The sequence below is a fragment of the Bos indicus x Bos taurus genome, chromosome 13 (assembly GCF_003369695.1).
Source record: "Bos indicus x Bos taurus breed Angus x Brahman F1 hybrid chromosome 13, Bos_hybrid_MaternalHap_v2.0, whole genome shotgun sequence".
Lineage (NCBI taxonomy): Eukaryota > Metazoa > Chordata > Mammalia > Artiodactyla > Bovidae > Bos > Bos indicus x Bos taurus.
This window is the reverse complement of record NC_040088.1, coordinates 21984189-22002004: the sequence shown is the minus strand read 5'-3', so window position 1 is coordinate 22002004 and position 17816 is coordinate 21984189. Positions and strand designations below refer to the sequence as shown.

The following is a 17816-nucleotide window of genomic DNA, read 5'->3' as shown; positions in this document are numbered from 1 at the left end:
GGTCGGAGCAGTCCGAGAGGAGGGAACTGCAAGCACAAAGGCCTTGCATCTGGAGGGAGTTCTTGGGGGGATCAAGAAAAAAGAGGAGGACAAGGGTGCCAGAGCTCCTGTCAGCCCCTCAGCCCTTCCTCATACCAGGGCTGGACTCTCAAAACGATGCCACCATAACCTTGAATGGCATTATCAGAGCTCCCCAATATTTTCTGGATTTGGGAACATGCTGGGCCCCAGGAAGGGAGCTGGGGGTGGGGTAGGGAGGGGGCAGTCCTTCTTGTGGCTGAGGACAGGCTAGTGTTGGCTGATACAGATTTAGCTAATATCACAGGTACACGGCACTAGTGGTAAAGAACCTGCCTGCCAGTGCCGGAGACACAGGTTCAGTCCCTGGGTTGGGAAGACCCCCTGGAGGAGGGCATGGCAACTCACTCCAGTACTCTTGCCTGGAGAATCCCATGGACAGAGGAGCCTGGAGGCTACAGTCCATGGGGTCACAAAGAGCCGGACACGACTGAAGCGACATAGGCACACGCACGTGAATGGAGGGGAAACTGACAAAAAACAATGGATGCTCCCAAAGGGGACTGAGCCAGGATTTACTCAGGCCTCTTGATGTGTGGCTGGAAGGCTCATCCCCCTCCCTGGGAGAAGGGAAGGCCAGCGAGAAAGGCTTGGAAGGGTGTTAAGCAGAGAAACACTGCAACCCACTGGGGCGGATCCCAGTTCCCAATATTATCTTCTCAGACACATGGTAATTTGTGCTAATTGGGAACAAGCAACTGCACATTAAGTTGATTCCTTTCCCAGCCCCCGGCCTTTGTTAGCAGCAGACACAACGACAGCTGTAATTAAGAGGAGGAATCTTGGCTTCATGTTTGTGTGTGTGTGTGTGTGTGTCTCCTCTCTCCTGAATCGCTGAGGCTCCCTGTCTAGGGTGTGGGGCGTGGAGAGTGGGTGCTTCTAGTCAGAAGCCTGGGTTCTAATTCTGAGCCACCACTTATGAGCTGTGTGGCCCTGCGCAGGTGACTCAACCCCCCTAAGTCCATTTCTTCATCTGTAAAATGGCCTTAATGGACATACCTGCCTTACAGGGTCATGAGATAATTGAAGTTACATGGGTTGTATACATGAATTGTATAAGCTGTATAAAGTGCTTCGCACTTAGGTGCCCAATAATTGACCATTTTATTGTTATTTCACAGAGTCCAGGCAACACCATTTCTTCCCCCTGCCCCTGAGGAGCACTGGGTCCATGCTTCCCAAATTTGGATGTGCTCACAAATCCTTGGGGATCTGGTTAAAGTGCAGAACCCCTCTCAGCAGGTCTGGATGAGAGTTCAGAATCTGCATTGTTAACCACTCACGGTGATGCCACTGGGGCTGGTTCACAGACAACACTTTGAGTAATGAGACTGTAGAGAAGTAATTCTCACACGTGAGTATCCTCTGGAGAGTTGATTGAAGCACCCACTCTACTGGATTCAGTTAGGCCTGGTGTGGAGCCTGAGAATCTGCATTCCTAACAAATTCCCAAATGGGGCAGTTAGGACTTGCCAAGGAAATAGAACCATTAGGGTGTATGTGTGTGTGTGTGTGTGTGTGTGTGTGTGTGTGTATGTAAGGAATTAGTTCATGAGATATTGTGGGGGCTGGTAAATCTAAACTGTGGTGACAGAAAGCTCAGGCAGGATTTCTGTTACAGTCCTGCAGCAAAATTGTTCTTTTTCCAGAACCCTCGGGTTTTGCTCTTAAGTTCTCATCTGAATGAGTGAAGCTCACCCACATCATCCAGAATGATATTCTGTACTTAAAGTCTACTGATTGTAGATATTAATCACATCTAAAAAATGTCTTCTTAGCAGCATCTAGACAAACGTTTGACCGAACGACTGGGCAGCGTTGCCCAGCCAAGCTGACACACGAAATTAACCATCGCACTGGGTTATAAGGGTGCTACTGGTCTGGGTGCCACACTCTGAGAACCAGTGGGCCAGATCATTAGTTCTGGGATCCTGTTGTTTGGATCCCTTTGGTGTTGAGAAATGTTAAAAAATAGGACATTGCCCTAAATTTGGAAATTAGAGGGAGAAAGCCCCTCGAATCCCTCTGTTCTCACAAGGCCTGCCTTTGTGACCCAGCCAGTTGTCATCCACTCATATACCAGGTTTTTCACATCGTTGCTGTGGCCAGGCCAGGTCGGGCAGCGACCAACCTGCCTTTCCTTCCAGTGTCTCCTGTGCACGGTTCCCTGGGGCCTGCGAGCCTTCATCTTCCTTTTCAGTGGGGGCAGCGCAGGCTTGGAAGGAGAAGGTTGAACTGAGTCAAAAGGGAGCAGACATCCCCCTCGTGTCAGCCTACTACATCCACCTGCCAATGCAGGAGACACAGGAGATATGGGTTCGATCCCTGGGTTGGGAAGATCCCCTGGAGGAGGGCATGGCAACCCACTCCAGTATTCTTACCTGGAGAATCCCATGGACAGAGGAGGCTGGTGGGATACAGTCCATGAGGTTGCAAAGAACTGGACACGATTTAGTGCACACTTACAGGGATCTGTCTTCCCATCCCATCAGTCTAGTGTATAAATCACCTCAATCCAAACTTTTTTCCACCTAGGCACTCTCTCTCTCCCACCAGCCCAGGCCCTCTGCATTAACAAGGAAATGAACAGGACCCAGCTCACGGGGACCATGCTTGCTCCTCCAGCCTCCCTTGTGTGGCTGGGAGGGCAGATGCTAGCACTCAGGGCCCTGTCTGTCAGTCTCTCTGTGTGTCCACAAAGAGACTTAGTGGTCTGACACTTTACTAAGGGCTGTGAGCATCTGGGGCGACCACTGGGCTGTTCTGGGCTTTGGGGGCCTCTGTCCAAACTATAGGATGGTAAAAATCGAGTTTTAACATTTTCTTATGTGGGTTTACCCCAACCAGGGCTTCTCACACTTTTTCACTGAACTCTCCCAAGAGTTGGGGTGTTTGGGATGGCAGGTAACAGAAAGCCCCAACTCACAGCAGCTCAGACAAGGAGGCACGGGTTCTGAACTGTTCTCATGCCTCGTGTCTCTTTAGCATCTGGTGAAGTGTGTGGACCCCATCACAGGACAGGGTTTTTAGAAGCCTGGCATAGAGGGTGTCTGACTGTAAAAGAAAGCAACTATGCTGTAAAACAGTCACCAACTGTGTTAGTCTGGGTCCTCTGAGAAATAGACGCCAAGACAAGATTCAACAGGCCAGAGTGTGGCCTGTGGGACAAGGGGGAGGGAGCCGGGAGAGGCTAGGGGTGCTGATACCCCACCACGTCTGACCCCAGTGAGGGAGAGAGTGAAGGAAGGGTGGCTGAGGGGAGCTCAGCGAGGCCTCAAGCCCAATTTGTTGTCAGAAGTCCCTTGTGTCCCAGGAGTGGGCCAGCCTTCGTGTCCCTGCATCCTCATCGCTGGCCTGGCCAACAGGGCTGGGCTTCACTGCAGTCCTGCAGTCAGAGTCCTGTGGGCACTTCTCACCGGGCAGCCACAAACTATTAACACATTCCTTATGCTGCAGGAGTATATGTGCTGTCCATTAACAATTAAAGAGAGTCTAGCAGCAGACCCGATTGTTACCATAATTTCGAGGTTGTAACGAGTATAAACAGTATTTGGAGACAGTTGTAATGCGATATGAAAATAACTGTGATTTCTTTTGAGACCCAAATCACAGGCCTGGCTAACACTGTTAGGATTTCATGCCTGCATTTATAACGGAAGGAAACATGAAAATCTAGTCATGGGTTAATGAAAATAAAGATGAAAAATTTTCCTCATTCAAATTTACAGACCCCAGGGAATTTCCTTTGGTGATGGAAGGTCGAATCCAGAGTTGGTTCGTTAGGCTGTTCTACATTATCATCTACTCCCAGTTCAGTGGGCTGACTGCTCCTCTCAGTCACAACAAGGCTGCTGCAGCCCTAACCCACCCCCTCACATCTCCACCTGCCACGGGAATAAGGGAATACCCTGGTTTTGTGGCCTTTAGAAGAAGACACAAATTCCCAGAAGTCACCACGGCAGACTTCCTTCCCCTGGCATCTTGCCAGCTCACACCTGAACCAATCATGTGGCAGAGGCATGGAACCACTCTGAGAGCTCAGACCTCCCCAGAGGGCAGGGCCACAGGGAAGAGGAGACCCAAATGGGGTTCCATTGGCAAGGAAAGAGAATGGTTGCTGGGGAGACCACCAACCACATCTGCAACACCCACTGAATATGACCCCTGATGAATGGCCCCCAGGGGCATAGCAGGGGGAGGAAGGGGGTGAAGGGCTGTGAGCGGCTGCAGATCAGATCAGATCAGATCAGTCGCTCAGTCATGTCCGACTCTTTGCAACCCCATGAATCGCAGCATGCCAGGCCTCCCTGTCCATCACCAACTCCTGGAGTTCACTCAGACTCACGTCCATCGAGTCAGTGATGCCATCCAGCCATCTCATCCTCTGTCGTCCCCTTTTCCTCTTGCCCCCAATCCCTCCCAGCATCACAGTCTTTTCCAATGAGTCAACTCTTCGCATGAGGTGGCCAAAGTACTGGAGTTTCAGCTTTATCATCATTCCTTCCAAAGAAATCCCAGGGCTGATCTCCTTCAGAATGGACTGGTTGGATCTCCTTGCAGTCCAAGGGACTCTCAAGAGTCTTCTTCAACACCACAGTTCAGAAACATCAATTCTTCGGTGCTCAGCCTTCTTCACAGTCCAACTTTCACATCCATACATGACCACAGGAAAAACCATAGCCTTGGCTAGACGAACCCTTGTTGGCGAAGTAATGTCTCTGCTTTTGAATATGCTATCTAGGTTGGTCATAACTTTCCTTCCAAGGAGTAAGCGTCTTTTAATTTCATGGCTGCAGTAACCATCTGCAGTGATTTTGGAGCCCAGAAAAATAAAGTCTGACACTGTTTCCACCGTTCCCCATCTATTTCCCATGAAGTGATGGGGCCAGATGCCATGATCTTCGTTTTCTGAATGTTGAGCTTTAAGCCAACTTTTTCACTCTCCACTTTCACCTTCATCAAGAGGCTTTTGAGTTCCTCTTCACTTTCTGCCATAAGGGTGGTGTCATCTGCATATCTGAGGTTATTGATTTTTCTCCCGGCAATCTTGATTCCAGCTTGTGTTTCTTCCAGTCCAGCGTTTCTCATGATGTACTCTGCATATAAGTTAAATAAGCAGGGTGACAATATACAGCCTTGACGTACTCCTTTTCCTATTTGGAACCAGTCTGTTGTTCCGTGTCCAGTTCTAACTGTTGCTTCCTGACCTGCATACAGATTTCTCAAGAGGCAGATCAGGTGGTCTGGTATTCCCATCTCTTTCAGAATTTTCCACAGTTGATTGTGATCCACACAGTCAAAGGCTTTGGCATAATCAATAAAGCAGAAATAGATGTTTTTCTGGAACTCTCTTGCTTTTTCCATGATCCAGCAGATGTTGGCAATTTGATCTCTGGCTCCTCTGCCTTTTCTAAAACCAGCTTGAACATCAGGAAGTTCACGGTTCACATATTGCTGAAGCCTGGCTTGGAGAATTTTGAGCATTACTTTACTAGCGTGTGAGATGAGTGCAATTGTGCGGTAGTTTGAGTATTCTTTGGCATTGCCTTTCTTTGGGATTGGAATGAAAACTGACCTTTTCCAGTCTGTGAGTGGCTGCAGGTGATACAAAATCAAACGGGTTCATTTTAGTAATCCACTTGTATTGTTTTCCAATCAAAAATATGAAAGTGAAAGTGAAAGTCATTCAGTCGTGTCCAACTCTTTGTGACCCCCATGGACTGTAGAGTTCATGGAATTCTTCAGGCCAGAATACTGGAGTGGGTAGCCTTTCCCTTCTCCAGGGGATCTTCCCAACCTAGGGCTTGAACCCAGGTCTCCCACATTGCAGGTGGATTTTTTACCAACTGAGCCACAAGGGAAGCCCAATCAATAGCATATCTTTAAATAAAAATACCATAAAAATATCTTCTTCCCGATTCATCAGGTAACACTGATGCTCCCAGAAGTGACACCATGTTTATCACCTAATTCTGCATACTCCCTCACATTTTGCAGGAGCTGAGTGAGCACTAGGCTTGTGAAACAGATTTAACAAGCCTGGATTTGTCACCTACAAGCTAGGTAACTTTGAGCAGAGGGCTTGACCTCTCTGTCCCTTGGTTTCCTTGGCTGCAAAATGGGGATATTAATGCCTACATACAAGTTTTTTGAAACGCTTTAATGAGGACTTGAGTGTGAAACCTGTGTGCCTGGTTCATCGCTGAGACATATTAGCTGCTAACATCATTGTTAGGAACTGTTCCCCTAAATTTTGGTTTCTGTTGCTTCATTCCAAAACTCAGAGGCTTGAAACAACAGTCATCTCTGATGTAGCTCACAAGCCTCCAAGCTGGGCTTGTGGCTGCTCCAGCATTTTTCAAGGCAGCTTTACCGAGGGCTGGAGAATTTACTGCCAAGCTGGCTCACTAGCTCAGCTGGCAAGTTGGTACTGGCTGCTGGCCGGGAGCTCAGCCAGGGTTGAGGGCTAGAAGACTCAGTTGCCCTTCACATGGGCCTCTCCATGTGCCCTGAACTTCCTCACAGCATGGTGGCTGGGTTCCCAGGGTGACCATCCTCCAAGAGAAAGCGTGTGGAAGCTGTGCTGCGTTTTATGACCTAGTATTGAAACTCACACAGGATCGCTTCTGCTGTACATAAAAATAGCTGAGACAGTCCTATAGGCTCACATAGATTCAAGGAGAAGGGACAGCTATTTCTGCTCTTGATGGAAGGCGCAGGGTAATAAGGTTGTGGAAGTCATATGGGACTGGGAATATCATGATTGCTTTTGGAAATAACAGTCCGGCAGGCTAGATATTAGATGATTTCCAGTCTCAACCACCCTGATAAATCACCATGCAGGAAGTTTATTCTCCACTCTTTAGGATTCTTCCCTTAGGAGGATATCTTCTGGAATAGGCATGTCAGTGACAGCTCTGTCCATCTCACACTGTATAAAGAGCTTCTCTTTAACCAGCTGGGCCATGCTCCAAGAAGATGAGAACGAAATGAGAATTTGCACAGGCTGGGTGCATTTATGCTGGAGAAAAACGACTCTGGATCACCTGTTCAATGGCTGCAAATAATTAAAAAGGGCTGTTCTGGGGTCTAGAAGTCAGATTTGTTCTAGGAGGCCCTTGAGGCCAGTACCAGGCAGATAGATTTTAGCCCAACACAGATTAAGCTGTGAAAGTCCATGAGGTCTAGGTTATTGCTATAGCATAAAGCCAAGCATACCTATTACGTACCTGTTGGATGACTGCCTAATACAGCTATCCTGCCATGGAATGGGCTATCTAGGGGCGGGGGAGGGTAGTGAGCTCCCTGGCTTTGTGAATGTGCAAGGTCAGGCAGGTGACCTGTAGAGGGATGTCGCAGAGTGGGCAATGTCTTTGGTGCCTCCTGCTCTGCATGATGTTCAAGATACTCCCAACCCTGAGACTCTGAAGCTTTGAATTATCTATACTGGAATTCAGTAAAGGCAGACTGACTTCAGTATTAGCTGAAGCAAAATCTAATTAGGAAGGCAAATTGATTTCCAAAAAAAGAATTGGATGATATGTTCCCAGGACTGTTAGAAATGGCTTTTTAATTGTCTGCTCCTTTGTATTATTCATGCAATTGTGTGCCTTTGTGAACCAAGTCTCTCACTTTCTTCCCTACTTCCCTCCCTCCCACCCGCCAGACTTAACACCTCCTCTGTCCCAACCCCTTCAAGGCTGCACTGGGCCAATCCCTGGGGACAGCTGCGAGGCCCACAAAGGAGTTGGAGTCAGAGAAATGCTGGGGAAGGGCCCCAGGTCCAGGGGCCCATAGGGAACCACATGGAGCTAAAAGCCAATCTTTCTGCCCTCACCCCCACCTCAGGTAGCCCGGTCACAGGGGAAGGGCATCTTCCTCTTCCGGAGGCTGAAGGACATCATGGACTGGAAGAAGGTGAGCTTACCTCTCCCCCTTCCTCCCCACACCCTCCTTTGCCCCCTTGCAAGGATCAGGGGCCCCTCCTCCTCACACTCAATGCTCGGAGGGCTGGCAAAGGAGCTCTGCCCACAGGCCTGCCCATGGGTGCAGGGTCTCTGGAGCCAAATTGCCTGGGTTCAAATCCTGACCTTACTACTTCTTAGCTGTGTGAGCTTGGGCAAGTTATTTCACTTTTTGGTGCTCCCAGTAAATCAGGATAGTAAAGTACCCGTTGAAGATAGGATGAGTTAGTGTGTCTAAGAGAACAGTACGCTCTTTTCCTGGGCCTCTGACTCATCTGGCTGGGGGAGTTTGGCTAATTGTTCCTCCGGCTCCTGGACTAAGCCTGAAGCAGCCCTCTCCCTGCCCCCCAACCCAAGCCTGTCTTGGTGCAGGAATCTATAATAGAAATGCTGGCCCACCCTGTCTCCACCGTTCAGCAGCTCTGTGGTCTTGGGGAAAGCGCCGAACCCCTCTGAACCTGAAAGATGGTAATGGTGCAGGCTGCGTGACAGGAGCAGGCTGTCACCACCTGTGCCTACTGTGCCAGTGGGCTCGCAGCAGGGGCACAATAAATGAATTGCCCCTCCTCACTGTGTGTCCCTGTTCCTCCCATGAAACTGTCAGGGCACCGCTGGGAAGAAGCTCACCAGCCTGGAGGCCCAGCCGGCCCGAAACACTGTCAACCCCTCTGGAAGCCATGTGAGTATAGGTGTGGGTGGCCCTGGACCCCAGAAAGAGAAGAACTGGCAGTTTTGATGGAGAAGCAAATCTTCAGGGTGGGGGTGATGGTAGATGTAGCTAATTCTGCCCTTGGGCCCAGATGACCTCACCAAGCATGTGACATTTGCCCTGGGGCCTCACAAGGTTACCGTGAAGGGGACAATGGGTGGGAAAGGGCTTTGCAGATGGTGAGGTGAAAAGGCCTGAATTGGGCTGGCTGCAAAGAATCCGCAGGAAGAGAAGGGAGAGGAATGTCCTTGGAGGCCCGGGTGGTACTCCAGCAGCACCATCAATGGGACTTTCTCCAGTGGGGGGAATGGCACACGCTCGTGCTCTCTAATGTCCTGACCACTAGTGACATGTTAATATCCAGACAATGGAAATGAGGCTAGGGCAACTTGAAAGGCTGGACTTTAATTTATTTCCTCTTTGACTATGATAAAATATACATAAAATTTTTCAGTTTAGCCTTATTTAAGTGTGCAATTCAATGGCATTAAGTACATTCATAGTTTTGTGCAAACTGTGTTCCATTTCTGGAACTTTTTCATCTTCCCCAGCTGAACCTTGTACCCATTAAACACTAACTCCTGCCCCGCTGCCCCCAACCCCTGACAGCCGCCTTCCTACCTTCTGTCTCAGAATTTCACTACTCTCACCTCGTGGAAGTGGAATCAGACAAGATTTGTCCGTTTAGGTCTGGCTTATTTCACTTAGCATGATGCCTCCGAATTTCATCCTTACTGTCACATGTAATATCATTTCCTTTTAATCAATTTAAAATATAAATGTACATAGCCACATGTGACTGGTAGCTGCCTTATTGGACAGCACAGATTTGGATGTTAAATGCCCAGGCTCTGGGCCCAGCCTGTGTGAGACGACTTCCCAGCTGTACCACCCATCAGCTGTGTGACCTTGGGCAAGTCACTCCCCCTCTCTGTGCTTCAGTTTCTCATCTATAAAATGGTGATAACATTAGTACTTTCCTGACAGGGTTGATCTGAGGATCAGATCATATACCCAAAGTAGAGTGCCTAACCCAGTGCCTCTTACACAGGAAATGCTCCCCCCCCAAAATGTTAATAACAATTATTGTTACAACTAGGACACAAGAAGTTCTGATGACCAGAAAGATGAAATTCCCGTGGAGAACTATGTAGCTCAGCGTTACATCGAAAATCCCTACTTGATAGGAGGTGAGATGTGCGTCTCTGCTCCCTGCCCTTCTACAGGATGGTTGGTTGGTTAGTCAGTCAACAAGCCTGGATCAGCAGCCAGTCATGGGCTCAGCCTGCTGCCAGGCATGATTGGATGCAAAGATGGAACCCTGTCCTGCAGGGTCTTGACCAAGAGGGGCCAGTGCTCTGAAGGGGCCCCATGGAATAGCATTAATATCACTTGCCCCCTCTCACTTCCTCAGGCATTGTCCTTCCTTGGGGACTTCCGTGGGTCTCTCCTCCACCCCTCCCTCCCCCAGTGACCCCCATCCTCTTCATGACTTTAATCACCACCCAGATCCCGTGACTCCCAGATTTCTGTCTCCGGCTGAGACCTTGCTCCACACCACAGACCCTGATGTCCCACAGTCTGTGACATGCCCTTGCGAGCATCTCTCTGCAGCTCAAACCCAACAAGACTAAAATCCAGCCTTGTCCTCCCCTTACCATCTGGCTCACCCGTCAGCCTCCCTACCTGGGGACAGAACTGTCCTCCCCTCACCAAGCCAGAAGGTGGAGACTATTCTGGAAACGTCCCTCTCTTCTCCTCCCACATATGGTTCTTCATCAAGGCTCCACGCAGCTCTTGAACCTGGCTGGCCGCCTCCATACCCAGTTCTGGCCACTGACCTCTCCTTCCTCGCTGACGCCCATGGGTCTAGTCCCCTTTGCTCTATTCCACACACAGTCGCCAGGGGGGTCAGACACCCCTCAGTGGCTTCCCATGGTTGCTGAAACAAGACCCCAAAACTGCTCAGAAACCGGCCCCTGCTGACCTCACTGACCTTGTCTCCTTGCACTCTGCCCTTGGACCAAGCCCCCTTTGTCCCCTCTGAAACTCTGTTCAGGCAGCGCCTCCCGCCTGAAGGCCCCACCTACTCTGGGCTAGGCAGGCACGTGGCACCTCCTGTGGTTTTATTGGGATTCACATTGGCCTGTCCACTGCCATCTCCCACAAACCTAGCTCGGCACTGGACACACCATCGGTATTTGTTATGCCAGTTCATTCTCCCCTTGCTTGACAGGCCGCAAGTTTGACCTGCGTGTCTACGTGCTGGTGATGTCTGTGAGTGACCAAGACAGGTGCTCTCTCCTAGGGGCGGGGGCGGGGCAGCTGGCCCAGGGGACAGGACAGCCATTCTGGGGGCACCCGTGTGAGCTGTCTGGTAGGGGGTGGTCAACGGATCCAAGCTTGGCCATCTCAGAGGCCGCAGTATCTGGATCATCTCTGCCTTCCTTCTCCGTTCAGTCATCCGTGGTAACCACAGCCAACATTTATTGAGCACCTACTAAGTACCAGGCCCAGTACTGAGCAGATTTTCTTTCTTTCAGTCCTTCTAATTAACCAGGGAGGTAGGTTCTTTTGTTTGCTTCATTTTACAGATAAGGAGATAGATCAGACAGGTTGAGCAACTTGCTCGAGGTCACACAGCTGTGAGTGGCAGAGCAGGGATTCGGATCCTGACAACGGACTCTCTTAACCAAACAGCTGCTGCACTCCCTCCACCCATGCATTCAACACTTAAACCTTCATGGTACAATATGCTGGGCACAGGACATCGGAGCGTCTAAGACAGGCTCGGCCCCTGCCCTCCTGGAGCTCACCGTCTGGCGGCTGTCACTTGTGGTGGTGGAGCAGAGGAAAGGCCCGTTAATTTTGTTCCCTTCTGCATCTCTCCATACCCACTCCTACCCGCTGGAAAGAGGGGGTCGAATCAGAAGGCTGATATTTGGGCAGATTCTTGCAGGATGATGTGGGAAAGAAGGCAGAGCATTTCAGATGGAGGAAACAGCAGGTGCAAAAGCCAGGAGGTGTGAAAGTGCTGGAATTGATCCTCCTTCCCTTTTCTCTCTCTCCATTCCCACCTCCCCCATAGTACATCCCACTGCGGGCCTGGCTGTACCGGGATGGCTTCGCCCGATTCTCCAACACCCGCTTCACACTGAACAGCATCGATGACCAGTGTATCCTAGGATTCCCCCACCCGCCCCCAGCATCTTCCAGGCACCCTGCCCTTCCCGTCCAAACTCCCATCAGGGAATAGGAGATACAGCAGTGAAAAAAACAGCCCTGGTCCCTTCCCTCAGGGAACTTACAGTCTTGAGGGGGTGGGAGATCCCCCAGTGACCTGAGGGAAACAGTCCTGCTATGCTCATAGCAACTCACCCCAAGCATCCTTGCTTGATCGTCATTTCACATTGATTTGATTCATAGGATTGGACTTGTTGAGCCCCTTTGGAAAATGTTCACATCCCTTTATGTGCCTAGTCACTGACTCACTCATTCACTCGAATACAGTGCCTTTTCTACCAAATTGGCAGATACGAAAATTTTGATAACATGCTGTATTGGCAAGGCTAGGGGAGTATATACATTGCTGGTGAAGTGTCAACTGTACAACTGCTTAGGCGGCAATCTGGCAAATTTCTATCAAAAAACAAATGCACAGACACAGCAATTCCTTTCTGGGAATTTATCCTCCAGGTACACTCACAATATAGGATAGGAAAAGAGAGGTTTAAACATTATCCACTGCATAGCCTTGTTATGAGGGAAAAAAATAATAATCGGAAATAACCGAATGAATGGTTCATTTATACAACAGAATACTATCCAGCTGGTAAAAAGGAACCAGGGGAGGTGACTTATGTATTGATGAAATAATCTCCAAGATGTATTGTTCATTGGAAAAAAACTAAGTGTAGAACTCTGTGGAAAGGACGCTTGCATTCATGTTAAAACGTATGTCTCTGTATATACATTTATCTGTGCATAGACATCTCTGGAAGGATAGACAAGAAACTAGAAACAGAATTTGACTTGGAGGAGAAATGAATGGGAGGGGACAGGGTTGGGGTTAGGGGAAGGAGATATTCCTTATATACATTTTTATACTTTTGACTTTTGAACTATGTGAGTCTATTATCTGGTCAAAATAAAAAGAGCAAACGTTGTTTTTAAGACTTTTAGACATGAGCATCAGAGGAAAAGGGGTAAATGATCTAGAAATAAATATTTAGGAGATAAACCAGCAGGACTAGGTTACCTTCATATGGGAGAGGTGGAAGTAGCAAGTGATGCTGCCAAGCTTCTGGCTTGGGCAATCCAGCTAATGCTTTTAGCCAATTCACATCGCTCTGCCTTAATCTCATCATTCAATTAAGTGTCTGTCCAAGGTAATACATTTGCATTCCCTGAATGTCAGAAGGGCTTAGGCCTTCCTGAGTATTTTCTACAATTTGTTTCCTTCTGTTTAGCCAACGTTAGCATTTCCAGTATATCTTATTTTGTGATTCTAACAAGAATTTGTCATAGGTAACTCATTGAATTTATTTTAGTTTCATTTTTTGCCACCTCATTTCTTATTAAGGTTAGATGAGGGACTTCCCTGGGTAGTCCAGTGGTCAAGACTCCATGCTTCCACTGTGGAGGGCGCGGGTTTGATTCCAGGGAACTAAGATCGCATATGCCATGTGGCCAAGGAAAAAACCTAAAAGTAAATAAAGTTAAACGATACATGTAAAGCATTTAGACAGTGCCTAACCCAGAGTGACTACTCAGTACACATTATTGGTCCTCCTGCCCTCATTTTAAAATGTTTGTTTGCCTCTAGGCACCATAGAGCCTTATTAAATTGAGGACTCTCCACGGCTAGTTTCTGTTTAACAAGGCTTTGCTGTTTTCACTGTGAGTGAATACACATAATTTTCATCCCTTTGTTTAATTGCTTTTAATTTTTAAATATTGAAATATTTAAATTATATAGAAAACTGCAGGAAAGGCTGTAACAGAAATCTATGCATCTACCATCCAGATTTAGCAGTTATTAATATTTTGCCTTATTCGCTTCAGATATTACACACCAACTTTTAAAATAATAAAGCAACTTTGGATTGCAAAATAATAATATTAATATATAAAATTATTTAGCTGACTTTAAATAAATATACATATTATATATATATATAACTTACAATTATTCAAATACATAAATCAGATACACATACTCAAAATGAAAAAATATTCACCTCAACACTAATAGTAAACAAGCAGAAACAGCTTAATCCACCATAGAGGGATGGTGAAATGAATGATAAAGCATTTCCGTGATCCTGTGTAGCTGTTGAATACAGTGAGGTGATTGAAATGTTATGGAAAGGTAACTACAGGAATTCCCTAGTGGTCCAGTGTTTAAGACTTAGTGCTTTCACTGCTGATGACCAGAGTTTGATCCCTGGTAGGGGAACTAATATCCCACAAGCATCCCACAAGCCATGCAGTGCGGCCAGGGGAAAAAAAAGGTGTCTGTGGTAGAATGTGAGGTGGAAACCACATGTGCGTGTAGAATCGGGCTGTGTTTACAATCCCATCTTTTGCTTTTACATTTCCGTTTAGAAGAAAATATGAAAGGAGGTTCACGAATCTATTAACTTTAAAAAATTTAGAAGATTAAAATCAGGTCTGCTGCTGCTGCTGCTGCTGCTAAGTCACTTCAGTGGTGTCCGACTCTGTGTGACCCCATAGACAGCAGCCCACCAGGCTCCCCCGTCCCTGGGATTCAGGTCAAGAAACATTTATTTTTAACTTTAACATTTCTCTATATTATGAACTATTCTTGCAACCGATATGCATTACTTTAATAATAAAGATAATAAAACATTTAAAGGATATAGCCTTCATAATAAAAGTATAGCTCTTTGAAGACAAATCGGAAAATCCAGGAGAAATGTACAAAAAGGAGGAGGGAGGAAGAGAAACCTTTTCTGGTCACACTAGAAATAACCTTTCTGATGAATTTCCTCTGAAATTTTTGTTGTTGCCTACCCTTTTATATATGAGTGATCCTGTTAGGGGAAGCACACTGACTGAAACCGCCCACCCTGGCTAGGCACTATAGTAACCATCTGCATTTTATGACAGGAGGTCCTGGTAAGGAACACAGAACTTATAAGCCACCCCCAACCGGAAGAGTTCAGGAAAGGTCAAAAGGAGACCCCACATATCCAACCACCTCCCCGAATCCTCACTGGCATCCCTCTTAGCTGAACAAGGTGTTCACCACCAGGAAGGACTCTGAGTCAGAATGATTGGCTAAAGACAACCCATCACCATAAAACCTGAGACTGGGAGCCATGTGGCAGAGCAGTTCTCCTGGGTTCCCTTACCCTACTGTTCTCTGCCCCGGTGCCCTTTCCCAATAAAATCTCTTGCGTTGTCAGCACGTGTCTCCTCGGACGATTCATTTCTGAGTGTTAGACAAGAGCTCAGTTTCAGGCCCTGGAAGGGGTCCCCCTTCCTGCAACAATCCCAGTAAATAAGTATAACCTTTTTTTTCATTGAACATTAAATATTTTTCTTATAGACATTTTTTATTAGTTACCAAGTATTCCACTGAGTAAACTCACTGGTTTACTAATCCTATTGTACTTGCTGCAGACATTTGGGAAGTAGTCAGTTTTTTCTCAGAGAAGGCAATGGCAACCCACTCCAGTACTCTTGCCTGGAAAATCCCATGGACAGAGGAGCCTGGTAGGCTGCAGTCCATGGGGTCGCTAAGTTGGACACAACCGAGTGACTTCACTTTCACTTTTCACTTTCATGCATTGGAGAAGGAAATGGCAACCCACTCTAGTGTTCTTGCCTGGAGAGTCCCAGGGACGGGGGAGCCTGGTGGGCTGCCATCCATGGGGTTGCACAGAGTCGGACACGACTGAAGTGACTTAGCAGCAGCAGCAGCAGCAGCAGTTTTTTCCTATAATGACAGACAATGCTGTAAAAAAACATTTTTTTCATAAATCTTTTACTATATTAAAATTTTTTCCTTTATATGGCCTCACAGAGGTGTAACTATTGGGTCAAGGGAATCAGCCAAATTGTTTTCCAGATTTCCCCACATTTTTACCCTCCCATTGACAGGGCCCATTTAGCCCCAGCTCCCCAGCACTGGGGACAATAAAACTGATTACAAAACACGTTTCCTAAACAATTGTCACATCTAAGTGAAGCGTATATGGGCATCATTATGCCATTCTTGTGAGTATTCTGTGGGTTTTGAGTTTTTCCAAATAAAAAGGTTTTAAAAAAAATGTAACTCATTTGCTGGGGAAGCAGATTTTTGCCTTAGAATTTGCATCTCTTCCAATTTGCATTTCCCTCCATTTACATTCCTTTAAAATTGTGTATTGTTTACTACTAGAAACTTTGTGCACTTTCCCAGATGGCCTTTTACCAGTTTTATTTTTGTTTGTTTGTTTTAATATCCTTTATCTATTTATCTATGAGGGTCGTAAAATTTTATTGTTAACAATTTATGTGTGATTTTCACACAGAAAAACATTAGCCTGTCATCTTTGTTACAAATCTTTTCTCTAGTCGTGTTTGCTTGTCATTTTTGGCTTTTCAGTCTGACTGATTTCCTTTTCACATAGTTGACTATATTCACTGACTTCCTCTGTGATTTCTACTGTTGTTTCTAAGCTAAGAAAAGATTTTCCCCTTGAAAGATTTCACAGCTACTCACTCAGCTCTGCTTCTTTATGGATTGCTTCAGTTGTTTGCTTGCTGTTCACCATTTAGCTCGTTGGTTCATTAGAACCTGGTTTCAGGTCCATCGCGGAGAGAGGAGGCTGGGAAATCAGCTGACCCACACTCCTCCTGTAGCCTCTGCTCCGAGAAACTAGGAAAGTCCCTGATTTCTCCTTCCTGAGGGTAGGAGCAGTATGCCGAGAAATGTGAGCACTTCTTCCAACAAAAGGGAGCAATTTCCCCCCCCTTAAAACCAGTAACTCTCTTTGCCTGAACATCCTCTTTTTCCATTTTTTAAATAATAACTTACTGCAGTATGTTCACATACCACACAGTTCACCCGGTTAAATCATACAACTCAGTACTTCTTAGCATCTTCACACGAGCATCACCACCAACAGTTTTAGAACAGCTTCAGTTCAGTTCAGTTCAGCCGCTCAGTCGTGTCCGACTCTTTGCGACCTCATGAATTGCAGCATTCCAGGCCTCCCTGTCCATCACCAACTCCCAGAGTTCACTCAAACTCACATCCATCGAGTCAGTGATGCCATCCATCCATCTCATCCTCTGTAGTCCCCTTTTCCTCCTGCCCCCAATCCCTCCCAGCATCAGAGTCTTTTCCAATGAGTCAACTCTTCGCATGAGGTGGCCAAAGTACTGGAGTTTCAGCTTTAGCATCATTCCTTCCAAAGAACACCCAGGGCTGATCTCCTCTAGAATGGACTGGTTGGATCTCCTTGCAGTCCAAGGGACTCTCAAGAGTCTTCAACACCACAGTTCAAAAGCATCAATTCTTCGGCGCTCAGCTTTCTTCACAGTCCAACTTTCACATCCATACATGACCACGGGAAAAACCATAGCCTTGGCTAGGCGGACCTTTGTTGGCAAAGTAATGTCTCTGCTTTTCAATATGCTATCTAGGTTGGTCATTACTTTCCTTCCAAGGAGTAAGTGTCTTTTAATTTCATGGCTGCAGTCACCATCTACAGTGATATCGGAGCCCCCAAAAATAAAGTATGACACTGTTTCCATTGTTTCCCCATCTATTTCCCATGAAGTGATGGGACCAGATACCATGATCTTTGTTTTCTGAATGTTGAGCTTTAAGCCAACCTTTTCACTCTCCTCTTTGAACAGCTTCACCGTCCCCCAAATCAGCTTTTCTAGGGCTTCCCTGATAGCTCAGCTGATAAAGAATCTGCCTGCAATGAAGGAGGACCCTGGTTTGATTCCTGGGTTGGAAAGATCCCTTAGAGAAGGGATAGGCTACCCACTCCAGTATTCTTGGGCTTCCCTTGTGGCTCAGCTGGTAAAGAATCTGCCTGCAA

General features: G+C 47.0%; 1 protein-coding gene across 2 annotated transcripts in view; it reads left to right on the top strand.

The window, feature by feature from the left end:
• TTLL9 (tubulin tyrosine ligase like 9) overlaps nt 1–17816 on the top strand; it is a 61264-nt gene that overhangs the window by 29590 nt on the left and 13858 nt on the right. For both annotated transcript variants that reach the window (XM_027558857.1, XM_027558856.1), the window contains exons 6-10: nt 7927–7995; nt 8647–8721; nt 9851–9941; nt 10988–11028; nt 11840–11927. In XM_027558857.1, the coding sequence (XP_027414658.1) occupies nt 7927–7995; nt 8647–8721; nt 9851–9941; nt 10988–11028; nt 11840–11927 (364 nt within the window). The remainder of the gene's footprint in view (nt 1–7926; nt 7996–8646; nt 8722–9850; nt 9942–10987; nt 11029–11839; nt 11928–17816) is intronic.